At 37.1% G+C, this 16418-nt stretch overlaps 1 protein-coding gene and 1 pseudogene across 5 annotated transcripts; one reads left to right on the top strand and one right to left on the bottom strand.

Moving 5' to 3' along the window:
- Window positions 1–1014: 1014 nt before the first annotated feature.
- On the bottom strand, window positions 1015–2773 carry LOC140005269 (uncharacterized mitochondrial protein AtMg00810-like; annotated as a pseudogene).
- Window positions 2774–5917: 3144 nt separating this feature from the next.
- LOC113714367 (DNA ligase 1) lies at window positions 5918–15022 on the top strand. 5 transcript variants are annotated; one of them, XM_072064690.1, is made up of 17 exons: window positions 5920–6864; window positions 7889–8005; window positions 9095–9196; window positions 9273–9389; window positions 9536–9766; window positions 9855–9949; window positions 10280–10367; window positions 11176–11307; window positions 11615–11727; window positions 12343–12444; window positions 12806–12867; window positions 13074–13145; window positions 13273–13346; window positions 13444–13500; window positions 13929–14006; window positions 14580–14657; window positions 14766–15022. In XM_072064690.1, exons 1-17 carry the CDS (start codon window positions 6610–6612, stop codon window positions 14826–14828), a joined length of 1836 nt encoding a protein of 611 aa, XP_071920791.1. In that variant the 5' UTR covers window positions 5920–6609; the 3' UTR covers window positions 14829–15022. The 5 variants fall into 5 exon arrangements, with proteins under 5 accessions (XP_071920847.1, XP_071920791.1, XP_071920885.1 ...); XM_072064746.1 differs by lacking the exon at window positions 9273–9389 and having other exon boundaries at window positions 5918–6864; XM_027238176.2 differs by lacking the exon at window positions 7889–8005 and having other exon boundaries at window positions 5924–6864.
- The last annotated feature ends 1396 nt before the right edge of the window (window positions 15023–16418 follow it).

Genomic DNA, 16418 nt, shown 5'->3' with positions numbered 1-16418 from the left:
AGGAACTGGAGATTTTTGAGTGTTGAGGTATTAAAGTTTCGGCCAATTTGATCTGTCCAGTGTCTGCTCTAAAATATTTGAAGGTTGTGAAATTTTGATGAATATGACTAAGGGTAGATTCATTACTAATTGGGCTACTTTTTGTTGATCAAATGAGGAATTTACACTTTGAGGGGGTGATGATGCTACATGGATGTTAGGCCAAACAACTTGAAAATTGAATTTGGAATATATTGTATTTGATTTGATGCTTTTGTATAAGCACTTTTTTTAGTTTCTTTTAGGTAATTCAAGTCATGCTTTGGCAAACAGACCATCATTAGTCTCCATCAGGGGCCTTGCCTTAATCTTGTAACACGTCCACAAATTTTCCTGATTTATATATATCAGGCTATTCTTTTCCACTGACCATGTCCCTACCACCCACCAGGAGGATAAAGGGGACACACTTAGGTTTCCTAAACATATGTTGTCTCTACACTTTATCCTTCTAAGTATATTTCTTGTCATTTAGGAGCCAGCTTCTTCTGGTGTTCAGCTTTTCATTTTGCTGGAAAGAGTGTCACACATGAATTGTTACTTGATGAAATGCTAGAGTTGTAAGAATGGTATTACAAATTCAGACTTAAAAGTATGAATTGGTGGCAGGTCCTCAGCACACGGGCTCGTAAAAATGTGGTCTTGAGTGAAATAAAGGTTGGTGTTTGCATATATGCTTTTGATATCTTGTATATCAATGGCCAACCTCTTCTACAAGCACAGCTTGACAGTCGAGGACAGGTATGCTAATTTTTGTTCAATGATGTTTATATCTTTATCTGCTTTTAGCATTGTGCAAAAGACTCTTGGATTTTTTTAAGTCTGTCAGCAGGTATCTTGGGAGGAAAACATCTAGTCACTGTATTATGAGTGACCAACTAGTATTTATAGGAGTACAAATCTAACCAACTATTTACAAGAATACCCTTACTAATATTATCTACAAAAATATTGATATTCTCCTAGCACTCCCCCTCAAGTTGGAGCATATATATCATAAATGTATTTCACCCTAGAGCCCCCTAAATTCTTGGTAAACAAATCAGCCAATTGATCTACAGACGGTACATGAGATGTCTTGATGACTCCGTCAAGCAATTTTTCTCGAATGAAGTAACAATTAACTTAAATATGTTTTGTCCTTTCATGAAACACTGGATTAGACGCAATATGGACAGCTGCCTGATTATCACATACTAAATTTATAAGCTGTTTGATGAGAACATGAAGATTTGCATGGATTCCTTTCATTTTACAAGTCTTCACATTCTAATGATGGTTGATGGTGCAATCAGGCTCGAGAATCATTGAAGATCCAAATGTTCCAAATTTTAATTGGCTTCCTAATCTTGATTGGTATCTTGATTGATATCTTGATTGATTTCCAAATTGAGAGTTAAGTAAGTTGCTTGAATTAGGGAATAAAGGCTAAGGTCATGTTGACCATAGTTAAGCCAATTTGAATTAGCTAGTTTCCTATTCTAGTTGAATTAGAGTTTTAGGAAAACAGTTAATTGCTTCCAAATTTGTTTAGGAAATTGTGTCAAGTTTAGAAGTCGAGTCAAATAAAAAAACTTGTATTGTTTCCAATATAGATTATGGTTTTGAGTCTTGTAAGGCAATAAATAGCCAACTTTATTTAACTATTGGGAGAGCAGATTGAAGATGAATTAATAAAAAGAGAGTTGTCTCCTTTTATGGAGTTCCTTGATGGAACTTGAGTTTCTTCTTGAACAGTATCAAGTATTTAGTTTGGATACTTGTGGTGTTCAAGGCAAGATGATCACTTCATCTTATTCTTTCAAGCCAATAACCAATCCACTAGGTTTCTAGAGACAGGTTCTCTTTAGATCTAGCAAGGTAGTTATTGTTCCATAACCTGATCAAGATAGATCCTTCCGCTGCCTGATCGATTTGGTTCTTCATGACAGGTTCTTATTGGGTCGAGTTCACATCAATGTTTATGCTCAAACTCAATTTCAAGTAACATGCTCTTCAACCAAACCAACTCACATACAGTGAGTCATTCAGATTCTACACTTGATCTGGAGACAATTGTTTGCTTCTTACTCTTGCACGACACTAAATTACCACCAACAAACACACAATATCCTTTGGTCGATTTTCGATCTGAGGCAGAACCAGTCCAATCTGCATCACTATATCCTTCAATATCAGTATGTCCATGATTTTGATACAACAACCCTTTCTCAGAAGCACTCTTAAGATACTTGGAAATTCGTATAACAGCATCCCAATTACTAGTACGAGGGGCATCAAGAAATTGAGTCACAACACACACTGCAAATGAAATGTCAGATCTCGTTACAGTGAGATAATTTAATTTACCCACAAGTCTTCGATATTGCTTAGGATCATCAAGTAATGCACCTTGATCTCCTACTAATTTCACATTGGGATCCATAGGAGTATCCACAGGTCGGCAACCTAACATCCCAACTTCACTCAACATATTGAGTACATATTTCCTTTGACATAAATAAATCCCATATTTAGACCGAGCTACCTCAATACACAAAAAATACTGTAGATGACCTAAATCTTTTGTCTGAAAGTTTGCCTGCAGATTGGATTTAAGTTTCTGGATCCTCACAACATCATCACTTGTAATCACAATATTTTTCACATAAACAACTAATAAAATTTTACTAGCATTAGAATGCCGATAAAATATAGAGTGATCTACTCCACATCTTGTCAGATCGAACTCCATGACAACATTGCAAATGTTCCATTCTGTTCTGTTCTCTTTTGGTCAATTGTTTTGTCACTCTCCTTTGTAATTTATGCGACCAAATCGAAGCAACATGAAGAGGGACACCAAACATGAGAAAGAAACCAAATTAACCCTTATTAACTGACACTAATTTTGTATTTCTTGGAATGCCAAATCTTCTTTTGTCTGCTTGGTTAATTTCAAAACATTTTAATAAGAGCAGATTTCCACGAGGTCATGTCTACAATAATTTAATGTTTTGTTTGTTTAAACTTCAGGGGTAAAGATTCTTTCTTTTTGTTTTTTTATTTTTTTTTTGTTGACTCATCAATCAGTAGCCTAAATCCTATACAAGTCTTGACCTACCAGATGGAGATGGATGGTCTCCCCGCAAAAACTGCACAGTTTAAATTAGGATGGATTTTCTATGGGAAGCCCGTGAACTGCAGGTGAAAGTGGAATTACAAGAGCTGATTTTGGAAAATGAGTAGTGTGTCGGTTACTGATTGGAATTTTTTTTTTGAAAAACATTATTGCAATCCCTATTATGTCTTAATTGTCTAATGCTATCTAGTGGACACTGCCAAAATAGATTTCATACAGTAGTACTTTTTTTGAAAGCGTGAAATTAAATTAAAAAAATATTATAAATGTATATGCATGCATTTTAATAATATATATAATGACTACGAATCAAATGTTACTACACTTTCTTTCTTTTTTTTTTGGGCTTATGAACTATAATAAAAGTATCATATTCCCTCCGTCCCACTTTGATAGTCCTGTATTCCTTTTTCATCTATCCCAAATTGTAGTCCACTTTTCAATTGAAGAATGTAGTTGTATTTTAATTTTTCTAATATACCCTTATTCAATGTAAGTAGTTGTTACTATAAATCTACTCCATTTAATGAGAGTTTATTCTTTTTTTACCATCAATTCTAAGTTCCCATAAAGTTGTACCATATTTAATGTAAGGATATGTTAGAAAAATGGCAATCTAAATTTATTTTTTCAACAAAATTAACTATTTTTCCTTAAATTGTGTGAAAAAAAATAAGACTATCAAAGTGGGACGGAGGGAGAAATAAGAATGAAAAAAGTTTACTACACTTTCTTTTTTCTATAGACAGAAGAAGAACACACACAGTTAGATTAGAAACACTCATGAGTCAACGAAAGAACGGACCCTAAAGTCAGTCTAAGGGGGACCCACAAACCAACACCATCCCTGTTTCTCAACCTCCATATGCAGCAGCAATATTAGTGGACCAAGTAGTTGAAGCCAGTGTGTTTGGATTGCCATTTTTTATCAGAAAATTGCGTCGTTTTTCGTGAACACATTTTTCTATTATCTTTTTTCCTTACGTACATCAAATCGCTACAGTAATTTTTCGATGAAAAATGACGAAAAATGCAATCCAAATAGGTAGCTGCCATTTCTCATGCTCACCCCCTAGCTTTCTGCCCAAGTGAAGTGGATTCTCATTATAAGCAATCAATGCAGGCCCTTCTGCTGCAGATCGTTCTGCATAATTTGTGAGTTTTTCATCAACATTATTATCATTGAAGAATTGAGCAATTATCAACTTGCATGTTCAGTTGACCAACCGTCCTGCACTGGAGAGAAGATAAGAAGAAACTAATCATGACCAACAACACAAAAATCACTGGTGGGATCCGAAATTCGTGGACTTAGGAACTTGGAGTTTCTTCGTCCATACAAGTAGTTGTAGTCTAGTCCCTGTAAAGAAACCTGACGTATCAAAACCAGTTGCAAGCTAGTTCGAGAAGGAAAGAACATGTAGAATATGATACAATTATTGATTTGGTGGTGTATTAATTATTCCGTTTATTTAGGTTTAGGTAGGGGTTCATCATTACAACTACATTCCATTGTTTATCTTATTATAGATTTTTTGTTCCGTACCAGCGTACCGCCCCAGCCAGTTGCAGACGGAATTTGGAGTTTTTTTTTTCTGGAACTCCAATCAACAACATGACTTGAATGGCTCTCATTCAAAAACTGTTCCATCAACCCCGTGTGTGGAGACTGTGGAGAGACCTTCAGAAGAGGGATATCAATTATTATTAAAATTAAAAAACAATGAAGAAACTCATGCAAATAACCTAAGTTTGGCGAGTCAAAACAGATTTTATATTATTTGTTGTGATCAGTATACTTATAGACGTTTTGGTCGGTCTTTATTTCTTATTTCTTGTTTTGCAAGTTTGGTAAAATTAAGCATTGGGATTGGTCCAATGACCAACGTCGTCGAGTTCAAAGTTCGAATTCTGAACTTGACAGTTGGGAGTAGAAAAGTGTAGGAATGGGTGCAAGAGTTAAAATTTTGGAAAACTGTTTTCTTTTAAAATTTTTTTTTTCGTAAACACATTTGCTAATCACCTTTTTTTACCTTCATATGCATCTTTGCTAATCTTTTAAAACTTGTATCATTACAATTGGGTTGGACAATCCACTTTCGAGCTGATTTTGGCATGTGCAATATACATGGTTTTGTGAATTCACCAAATTATGTTTCCATGTCGCATAAATTTTTTACCAAAAAAAGTTTTTGAACAAACTTGAATCAATAAAATAAGTCAAAATTGTAACGCTTTTGATCCACGGGTTGGCCTAATTAACTTTTGAGCCAAATTATGGTACAAAATATGATTAATCTAAATTACTTGATAACTCACGAGCCCAAGCATATATGCATGCCGTTTCCACTCCACGATGCGACATATCACAAAAATAAACTATGTGGATATTGCATTTGTCCTAAATATTTTTAAAACATTTTTCATCAATTGGGTTGGAATAATTCAGACTTCAGAGTGTGAACATAGTGAAAGAAAACGTATAATAAACCACTAATATACCACTAACTCACTAGTCTGCATATTGCTAGCTTACGACTTTGTTATTATTTTTTTGGGGGGTACACCTCAAACCTTCAAATCACAAATTTCAAGTCACCTATTGCTAGCTTACGAAATGAAAATTTTAGTCCCTCTCTCAAGATTTTGCTAACAACTCATCACCCAAACACCAAAAAAGGCTTCCCCAGCAATTTTTTTCCAAAGGCTTTTCTGGCAATTTTCAATCCTAAGTTCACAAAACCCTCAATTTCCTTTCCCGCCATTTGCCTTCCTCTTTCCTCCTAGCCATCCGCATCCGCAACAGCAACCCGTGTCAGTTGTCTCCCTCTCCGTAGCAGAAAAACGGCAGCTGATGCTCACAGCATTCAGGTCATGCTCTTCTTCACTCCACTTTACCCACCACACTCTTTCGCTTCATCCCCTCAGAAAACCACTCGGTTTTAAGCCCTACTTTCTCATCTATTCTTCCTTCCCCGCAAAACACTTCTCTCAGAGATCCCTCTTTCTCTCGATTCCATTAGTTAATCCAGGATCACTAGCAGCAATGGCTTCTCACCCTTCTGCCTTCGACCTCCTCATGTCCAATGCCAGCAAGAAAAAGTCCGTGCAGAAACAACAAAAACCATCTCCCAAGAAACGCAAAACCCCCACCCCCATCATCACTTCTCAAAATTCTACTCCGATTTCAGTCAAAGAACCTGATTCAGCTCAAATTAAAGAAACCCAGCTGGAAAAAAATATGAAAAATGACGAAGGTGGCAATTACTGGGGAAAAGTGAGGAAGCGGTGTTTAAGAAACCCAGCTGGGGAAAAGTGAGGAAGCGGTGGTTAAGAAACCTAAGGTGGCAATTACTCCTGATGCGAGCCTTCTTGAGTTGAAGGATAAGGCGGCAAGTTTTGATCCCAAGAAGGCGGCATATTGGGGAAAGGCACAAAGGGTGCCGTTTATGTTTGTAGCGAAGGCGTTGGATGCTATTTCTAAAGAATCAGGGCGGATTGCGATAACTGCAATTGTTTGTAACATGTTGAGGACTGTGATGGAAACGACGCCAGAGGATTTGGTGGCTGTTGTTTACCTTTTGGCGAACCGGATTGCTCCAGCTCATGAAGGATTGGAGCTTGGGATTGGGGATGCTTCGATTATTAAGGCTCTGTCCGAGGCGTGCGGAACAAAAGAAGCACAAATTAAGAAGCAGTACAAGGTGAAACTCTACTACATTCCAGTCACTCGTGTTTATCAAATCTTGGGTGTGGTTTAGAACTGATTGAATTTCTTTTCTTATCTCTGAATATTATTGTTTGTGGAGTTGGCTTTTCTTAACTCGATGCCAAGAAATTAAAGAAATTGTACTTCAAGTGAAATGACAGAATGATCGCGGGTAACTTGTTCTCAGTTCTAGTAAATGAAATTCTAGAGATTTTTGGCCTTGTTTCATTAATTGCAAAACATTAATAAATGAGATGGAGAATAGGGGAGGAGAAAGAAACATAAGTCCCACGCTGTATTTAGGTCTCTGCCTAGCTGTGGCTTCAATGCTGTAGAATGCTGCTATGGTGATTATTGTGTTGTCTGATTCGGTTTGCAAGGTATCTACTAACTCAGTACAAGCACTATTGTTCTTATACAAATTATCAAGAATGGGATTAGAAAAAAAGCTTGTCCAGTCAAATGCCACATTTAATTGAATATTTTGAATTTAGCTTTGGTGCTATGTTGATGTCAAAAACATTCGACCCTTTGCCTGTGATTTTAGTTTTGGGCTCGATTTTGGTTCTACGAAGTAACTGCATTATTTGAGAAGCTGCTTTAGTTTTACCTTGTTACTTTCTTTGGCTGCAGCTGTACGTTGGTTGTTGTTACATTTTGTACGCAGTAGCTTGTCTGGAAAATTTTTTTTTAATTGATCTAAGATACAATTTGCAAAAAAAAATTTATCATTTATTCTCTTTATGATTTACTTGACTTCTGTGACTCTAGTTGCTTGATTTAATGGAAGGCTCTGGCTGATCTTTCTGCAATGAGTACACTGCACTTGTTTTAAGAAATTTTGTAGTTAGAGGAGCAGAATTTCATTCAAAGCTTGCGAATGGTGTAGTCTAGTTATATTTGCTTAATAATTTGTGTGCAGGAATCTCCTGACATATCAAAATCCTGCAAGTTTTTGCCCGCAATTTCTTTCTTCTTTTTGATTTTGAATGATTACTTCACTATCCGACTTGCCTCAGGAGCTTGGTGATCTAGGCCTTGTTGCAAAAGCAAGCCGTTCGTCTCAGTCTTTAATGCGCAAACCAGAAGCACTAATTGTTGTTAAAGTTTTTGATACATTTCGCCTTATTGCTAAGGTACCTGGGAATTTTCCTATTTCATGGACTTCGATGATGAGCTTTGATCTTATTCGCTGTAGAGGAGAGTTAAACTGGATTGCCTTATTCCTTAAGATATTCATAGCTGCCTTTATTGGTTTGCATACATGAAACTTGAAATCTATTTTTTGAAATGTTTTGGAGCTAGAGTACACTAACTACCTGTTTGGTTGGTATTCTGGAATGGCAATAGCAATGAGTATCAAAGGTCCTCAATCGTAATGGGTTTTAGCAACTTCTTTTCGTATGTTTGGTTTGTTGTGGTGAAATAGGAATCCACTGAATTTTTTTTTTAGTATGTCTAGCTAATTCTTTGCCCCCTTTTGCCAACTTTGTTATCTTTCTTCCCAAATGGACTCTGTATGACTGCAACTAGACCGCCACCGAACTCAGCCAACAACGAAATTAAAAAAAAAAAACACTCAGCCAACAACAAACAACAAAAGCAGCCGCTAACATCACATCCATTCTTGCCAAACTAGAAATGTTTTCAACTCTTTGAATCATCCCACTAATCCCCACCAATTTCAAATGACAGCACACTATTTTTTCAAAATTTCATATATCTGCAAAACCACCAAAATCACCACAAACTGTTAATCAAAACTTTGATCCATCATGAATTCCCAACAACATCCCCACAACACTGTTAATATGTAGGAAAGGCTGATCTACCATGAGACCAACAAAAAAAAAACCTCAATTATCTATCTCTAGCTTGGCTTCCATGGTCATTGCATGTTGAAGGGAGGGCTGACCGGTAGAGGAGAGGATGGGTTAGGAGGTAAAAGTGAAAGTTGCGAGGGGGGCAAGAGAAGCATAGGTAGAGAGAGAGAGAGAATAAGATAAAGATTACAGAGGAAACGGAAGAGAGAGAGACGGGTGAGAAAAGTTGAACATCAGGGGGGAGAGAGAGAGGCTTTTTTTTTTTGGGATGATGGGTAATCAGCCGAGATATGCACATGAATTGGTGCTTGTTTATTAACTTATAATTTATTGATCTAGAGAAGAGCATAACGGTTTACTTCTTTTAGTTTTGTAACTGTATCTCTACGTGATTTGCATTAGGAATCTGGTAAGGATAGTCAAGAGAAGAAAAAGAATCATATCAAGGCACTACTGGTTGCTGCTACTGATTGTGAACCTCAGTACTTGATTCGTCTGCTCCAGGTGAGACAATTGAAGATCTAATATCACAAATTGGCACCTTTAATCCCTGAAAATTATTCTTGAACTCTACATGCAGGCGAAACTGCGCATTGGTTTAGCTGAGCAAACTCTGTTAGCTGCTTTGGGCCATGCTGCAGTTTATGCTGATAAGCAATCTTCAACTCCTGCAAATATAGATTCTTCTTTAGAAGAGGTATCTTGGCATGAATTTAAACTTCTGAGAGAGTTTGAATCAATTTTTTAATTAGATTTTATTATTATGCTAATACTATGTGCAAATTTAAGAGAGTTTTTTGTTTATTGCATAAACATGTTGTGAAATTGCTTTCCTTCCCTCAGGCTGCTAAAATCGTGAAACAAGTTTACTCGGTAATTCCAGTCTATGATAAAATAATCCCTGCTCTTCTTGCTGATGGTGTATGGGATCTTCCCAAGACATGTAGCTTTTCACCTGGTGTTCCTGTTGGACCTATGCTAGCAAAACCAACTAAGGGAGTTTCTGAAATATTGGATAAGTTTCAGGATATTGAATTCACCTGTGAATACAAGTATGATGGAGAACGTGCTCAGGTAGCAAGAAACTAGACATGACGCCTATGTTATATGCCTTTCCTTTCACAGTCTTGGTGGTGTGTGTTTGTCTAACCATGTCCTGCAGATTCACTACATGGAGGATGGTACAGTGGAGATATATAGTCGAAATGCAGAAAGAAACACTGGAAAGTATCCTGATGTTGTGGATGCAATTTCAAGGTACTTTTATTGTAGCCCATTCCAACTTTGATTTGGAACATGCCGTCACAAGCTGGTTAATGGTTTGATGAACAGGAAGAGTCTCTTTACTTGGTTGAGTAAGGCTGTCTGAGCTTAGCACTGTACTTTCACTGCTGTGGTGGGCCTTCTCATGATGGGTTTTTGTAGTCTATTGCTTTCTTAATGAGCAGAAACATAATTTACATAGTTGGGTATGAGAGTATATCAGTAGAGCTTATTTTTAAGAATGACTAGTTGTTCCCTACTAACATTACAAGTCTGCCAGAAAATCTCTCTCAATTTTCCTGACATTTAGCTGTTTTATTGCAGGTTTAAAAGGCCGTCTGTAACCTCATTTGTTCTTGATTGTGAAATTGTTGCATTTGATCGTGAGAAGAAAAAAATTCTCCCCTTCCAGGTGAACTGTTTACTTCTGTAATATTGAGCTTGCCTAAGTGCAAGATCTTTGTAAATCTGATTTTGTCATGGGCCTGCTGAAGTGGTCCTTTTAACTATGCTAGCACATCAGAACAATTGAAGTTAAATAGAAAAATCGATTGCTAACTGATTTAAGTCTCCCATTCTGGCTCTAGCATTGCTTATTGTGTAGCCTTCATGATCTTTGTTGTGGCATATGACAACAACATATACAATGTTAATAATTTATGTACAATCAATGCTGAAGTATTAAATTGGCAAAGTAACAAATCTCCTTCAATCCTGTATTGGGAAGAAAGTGGTCGAGTCATCTTTGTTTTTCGTTTGTGAACTCGTCAACTTTGGGTGCTGTAAGAATCATCTTGGTATTGAGCATGCTCAAAATCCTAGGGCTATCTGTTATGGGCTATCTCATCATGAACTTAAATGGGGCATGCCTGGGGCCTGGCCCATGAAATGCTTCCCAACACCTTCAGTCCCCCTATGGGATATCTTAAAACTACACGTGCAAGTTCTTTCTTGCATCTATTTCAGGTGCTTCATTTGAGTCAGTTGATGTCATAAAATTCTTGATTTTCTTTGATAGGAACTGGAGATTTTTGACTGTTGAGGTATTAAAGTTTCGGCCAATTTGATCTGTCCAGTGTCTGCTCTAAAATATTTGAAGGTGGTGAAATTTTGATGAATATGACTAAGGGTAGATTCATTACTAATTGGGCTACTAATATGACTAGAGTTGTAAGAATGGTATTACAAATTCAGACTTAAAAGTATTGAATTGGTGGCAGGTCCTCAGCACACGGGCTCGTAAAAATGTGGTCTTGAGTGAAATAAAGGTTGGTGTTTGCATATATGCTTTTGATATCTTGTATATCAATGGCCAACCTCTTCTACAAGCACAGCTTGACAGTCGAAGGCAGGTATGCTAATTTTTGTTCAATGATGTTAATATCTTTATCTGCTTTTAGCGTTGGGTAAAAAGACTCTTGGATTTTTTATTTAAAGTCAAATTACTAAAATGGTTTGACCAAAATGTTTTGAGTATCGCATAAAGAACGTCTTGTGACTCTCCTCCTCTCCTTTTCCCACGATGAAATAAACTAAAAAGAATCCAAATGACAGTGCTTGCTCAGTAAACATGTCTCAGGCTATTATCTTTAATGCTGATTGTCGACCTTTTAGTAGTCATGTTATTTTCCTTTACTCTTTATGACTGGTTTTATGCAGCATCTTTACGAGTCATTTGAGGAAGAACCTGGCTTTTTTCAATTTGCTACAGCAGTAACATCAAATGATCTTGAGGAAATACAGAAGTTCCTTGAAGCTGCTGTTGATGCCAGGTAACTCTTCTTTGCAGAGTTCAAGATCATTTTCCTGTCGTGGCCTTATTGTATTGTTACTAATTGGCTTAATCTACTTTATTTACTGTTAGAATTTTTCTTTTTTAATCTTTGACTTCTGCACTTGGCGGAATCGTAATTATTATATCTGTCAACTTTTGCCTGTGGACAAAGTTTTGTACAATACAGTTTCTCTCTGTTAGGTCAAACCTGTTGTATTCGATGATCTTATGCTTGCCTAGTGCAATATAAGATCATCCAACCTTATGGCTTCTAGTGCACTAGAATTTTGGCTGGTCAGAAAAGTCAACTAGTTAGATAATTTAATTCAGTTTTTTCTCTGTACATCTGTCATTTTTTCTTGCTATATGTTCCTAATGTGCTGTGGTCTAAGGAGTTCTTTTTCCCTTTTTTTCCCTGCATTAATAGGTGGTGAAATGTAATATTATTTGTCTAAGAAGTAGTAGTTTCTCCCTTTTTTCTGGCTTCAAAGTTGAGATGTGCTTAGCTTCACCTGAGGGCTCCTAGCTTGGAGCTTCTTTCTGCAGAATCAACAAAAATGTTTCTACAGATTCTACAAGAACTGTTTGTTATTTTGTCTATCCATCTTTGCAGTTGTGAGGGGTTGATAATTAAGACATTGAAGAAAGATGCCACGTATGAGCCTTCCAAGCGGTCAAATAACTGGCTGAAGTTGAAAAATGATTACATGGATAGGTATGTGCATTGAACTCACAGCACTGGCTATTCCTTTGGGGCATAATTATTCAGCAATTTTACCTTTTAGGTAAATCGATACATCCAAAAAATGGCAAATTTACATTCAATGGATTGATGAAATACTGGATTGGTAGCAAGCACACATTTAAAGGGATGGATGAAATACTAGATCAACCTTAAATTTGCTGAACTTCTGCCCCGAGTAATTGATTTGGAATGTCAAGAAGAAGGTCAAACATAAATATAGAAACTGAATGATCATGGCATGCTGTAGTAGCCTCGACGAGAAAGGATTACTACAGAAATTTGAAAAGCAACCAAGGATGAAAACTTACTTTTCACCTTATATGATCTGCAGTACGGGTGACTCACTGGATTTGGTTCCCATTGCTGCTTTCCATGGCCGGGGAAAACGTACTGGTAATTTGACATATCATATTTTTGAGAGGACACTAAGTGATTATTCGCTTATTTTGGCTCAGATTCAGATTTGTGTCACTATGCTTGACATTCTTCACCCTAGCTTCAGATATAGTTACCAGTGTATACTCTTTTGCTTTTTAATTGGGTTTGTATTGCTGCATTTATTGGAAGTTGGTTTCATAACTTTGTTGAACCATTTTTAGGTGTTTATGGAGCCTTTCTCCTTGCTTGTTATGATGTCAACAACGAAGAATTCCAGAGCATATGTAAAATTGGTAATGTGCCTACTTAATGGTTCACTGTGAAATTTACCTTGATAGGAAACTTCAATTACTTTGTCTAAACTCTAAATACATACATCCCTTGACATCAAGTGATAAGAAACTTCTTGGTTGTGCTTAGGCACTGGATTTTCTGAAGCTGTGCTTGAAGAGCGCTCTGCCAGCTTGCGCTCTAAAGTTATTCCCAAGCCAAAGGTATTTCATTTACTTCCTCATTGAATAGGAAGAATTTTGTATTTCTGTAAACCTTATACGGATTCTGACATGTTTCTGGATTTAAATGATATCCCAGTCTTATTACCGGTACTCAGATACAATCAATCCAGATGTATGGTTTGAACCTATTGAGGTAGTATAAGTTATCCTCTGCTTCCTTTTCTGTTCATTGTTTGTGATTTTCTTCCTTTTTTTCATTACTCTGCTTTTTACATCAGTGCCAGCTGGCTCACATAATCTCTCAATGTCTATTCTTTTGTGAGATTCTCATTGATCGTAATGAATTATGCAATAATTCTATGCCAATGTTTTGTGATATTCTTTTCCAGAGTGTTTCTGTACTCAGGAAGAAATGTTGGGAGCGAAGTTTTCTTGCTCTATGGGTTTTGTTTGATACATCCATTTTTTTAGACTTAAGTTGGATGCTTTATTAGCATTCTTCGTGTTGTACATGTGGGAATCCCGTTCCTTGTGAATATAGACTTTCTTCTAGCATGCTCCTTTTTTATGCAGATTATTGTTCTGCCTCATACAGTGATCTTTTGAGTCATACTCCTTCAGGTTTGGGAGGTAAAAGCTGCTGATCTGACTATCAGTCCTGTTCATCGTGCTGCTACTGGTATTGTGGATTCAGACAAGGTATTTGTTTACTTCCAAGCGTGTACAATTAAGTTAAAGAATACATCTGAACTTCCTGGCAGTGAATCCATCATACTTTGATTAAGCTCTTAAGATTAATTTTACTGGTCATTTTCTCCTCCCTTTTTCTATCATTCTATCCTTTTTTGCAAGCATTGGCAAAACCAAGACTTTTTGTTAGCCGCTGGGTGTTTTTTTTGTTGTTGGGGGGGTGGGGGGGCTGCGGTGCTCTGTTAAGTGCTATAAGATTTTTAAAACATTAGAAGGGGCAAACCCTTTTGTCAAAAAGGACTACTTTGAAAATAAATTATGTACATGGTAAAATCTTTAGACTTCATTCAATTTTGGAGGGAGTGCTGCCCCTCGTCGTGCCCCAAAGGAAAGTGTATATGGCTGTTGAACTTCATGCCACATCGTGACACTTTTTTTTCCTCTGACATACCAAACTAGTGGTAAACCGGGTGTTGAGATTATTGTTATGTAGATCGTGAGTTATTCTTAGACAATGAAAAATTTTGTTCCTGTGATTCAAATCTGATATCCCTTCACCTTGTTAATTTTAATTTTCCAAAGGGAATTTCTCTTCGGTTTCCACGTTTACTACGGGTTCGAGAAGATAAGAATCCAGAGGATGCCTCTTCTGCTGATATGGTAAAGAAAAATCTTTTGATTGCTGGTTCTTTATTAATTCACTGATAATCTTTCGCACATTAATGAAATGTTGCCTGGGCCTCTTTCTGAATTGTTGTTGGATTGCAGGTAGCAGATATTTATAGAGCTCAGAAACACAATCAAAGTAACCGCGATGATGATGAGCAATAATGAAAGCAATTAGTTGGATATTTTAGTTCATTTATAGAAATGATGCCTATTGTGCATGTCTGGGCATCCACAAAAGTAAGTCGTGCCCTCTGCAAACTTGTGTTATTGTCAAATTTGATGCATTGGTTTCACTGATCTAAGTAATATTCACAGTGCGAGTAATATAACCGATGGCACATGTCATTTAAAACCCATTTAATTTCTTGAATTATGATTTATGAGTCACAGCTACCAAAATAATGTTAAAACCTGTCCAGATACTTTTGATTGCATGCATCTTTAGATAAAAACCCTGTATTTATTTCACAATCATATCCGTGTCTTGCAACTTTTTTTTTTGTGGTGGTGTGTGTTTGTTTGGTGGGGATTCCCTCTCTCTCTCTCTCTCACACGCGCGCACACACGCACACATTTAGGATTTTGCCATTTTGGTATTAAGTTTGTCATCATTCTAATGCTGGTTTCCCATCCTTCCAATACTGATACCCAAAATTCGAGAGGTGACAGTTCTGGTTTTCAAGTTGCAGACCCTCCTATCTGCTGTAAACTTTCTTCTATTGCTATGAAAGATAGAGATGCGCTGCAATACTCGGAACCTTTTATTTGCTGTTCCAGTTTTCCCATATAATCTGTTGATTCATTTTAAAATCTGGCTTTAGCAGTTTCCAGCTGTTACATGTATAATTTGATCTATATCTGGGCAAAGGAAAGAAGGCGGAAAAAAAGAAAAAGAAAGACGGACTTCCAAGACTGTTGCTTATACGGTGGGAGCATTATCCCTCAGGTTATTACTTGGTCTGAATGTGTTCTAGAAAATGGCACATGTTACAGCTGGAGACCGAGTATTTACTTGACCTGCTTGTGCATATGTTGTCAAGAGGAAGAAGACATCGCGTTTCCACGGGAAAACGCAGTTGGGTTTTGGATTTCAAGTTTACCAGTTGTGATACAACTGGAATGCCTCTTCACAGTTTCATATCTACGTCTGGGGTGATTAGCACGATATTGTCTTTCTCTATCAATTCTCAAATTTTCTTTGGGGCACCAGACTTGGGTTCTTGGGACCAATGATTACTTGCTGTGCCTGCTGTGGGATTTGGAAACGTTAGTAAACCTGGCAATGATGTTGGTTAAACGCGCATTAGGCATGGATGGGGGTAGGTTAGGTATGGGATTGAAAAGGATGGGTCTCAAGCTTGAGAGCGTTCCCTTTGGAGGCTGCTAGAGTTCGTTAAAAGACTTTTGAAGTCAAAGAACCGCAATCGCGTTAGTACTTCCATCTGACTCTTTCTAGTCATCATCAGGTAGCAGAAACTTCTGCCACCAGGGCGGATTGGATTTTTTGAAACTCTGCCGTTAATTTTTGCAACGAAGAGAAGAGAGTTTCTGGTCTAAAGTGTCTACCCCAGGAGTCGAGAACATTTGCAAGATGCCTAAACCGTTATCCTCTTTCACACTTGCGCATGATCAAATGTAGCAAGTCACTGCTAAAAATGTCTGATAGCTGATCTTCTATGGTTCTACTAAAAATATCGGACCTTAGACTCTTGACTCGACTCGACTCTTCATTTTTCTTCTGAGTAGAGGCTC

This window comes from Coffea arabica, chromosome 1c, assembly GCF_036785885.1.
Source record: "Coffea arabica cultivar ET-39 chromosome 1c, Coffea Arabica ET-39 HiFi, whole genome shotgun sequence".
Taxonomy (NCBI): domain Eukaryota; kingdom Viridiplantae; phylum Streptophyta; class Magnoliopsida; order Gentianales; family Rubiaceae; genus Coffea; species Coffea arabica.
The sequence above is the reverse complement of the archived record's forward strand: the minus strand, read 5'-3'. Positions and strand labels throughout refer to the sequence as shown.

What these genes read in the sequence shown, in the direction of transcription:
- LOC113714367 (XM_072064690.1), top strand. Translation starts at nt 6,610, where the DNA reads ATGTTTGTAGCGAAGGCGTTGGATGCTATTTCTAAAGAATCAGGGCGG. An exon ending in AAATTAAGAAGCAGTACAAG is followed by an intron (nt 6,865 to 7,888) that starts GTGAAACTCTAC and finishes GACTTGCCTCAG; the next exon opens with GAGCTTGGTGATCTAGGCCT. An exon ending in TAGATTCTTCTTTAGAAGAG is followed by an intron (nt 9,390 to 9,535) that starts GTATCTTGGCAT and finishes TCCTTCCCTCAG; the next exon opens with GCTGCTAAAATCGTGAAACA.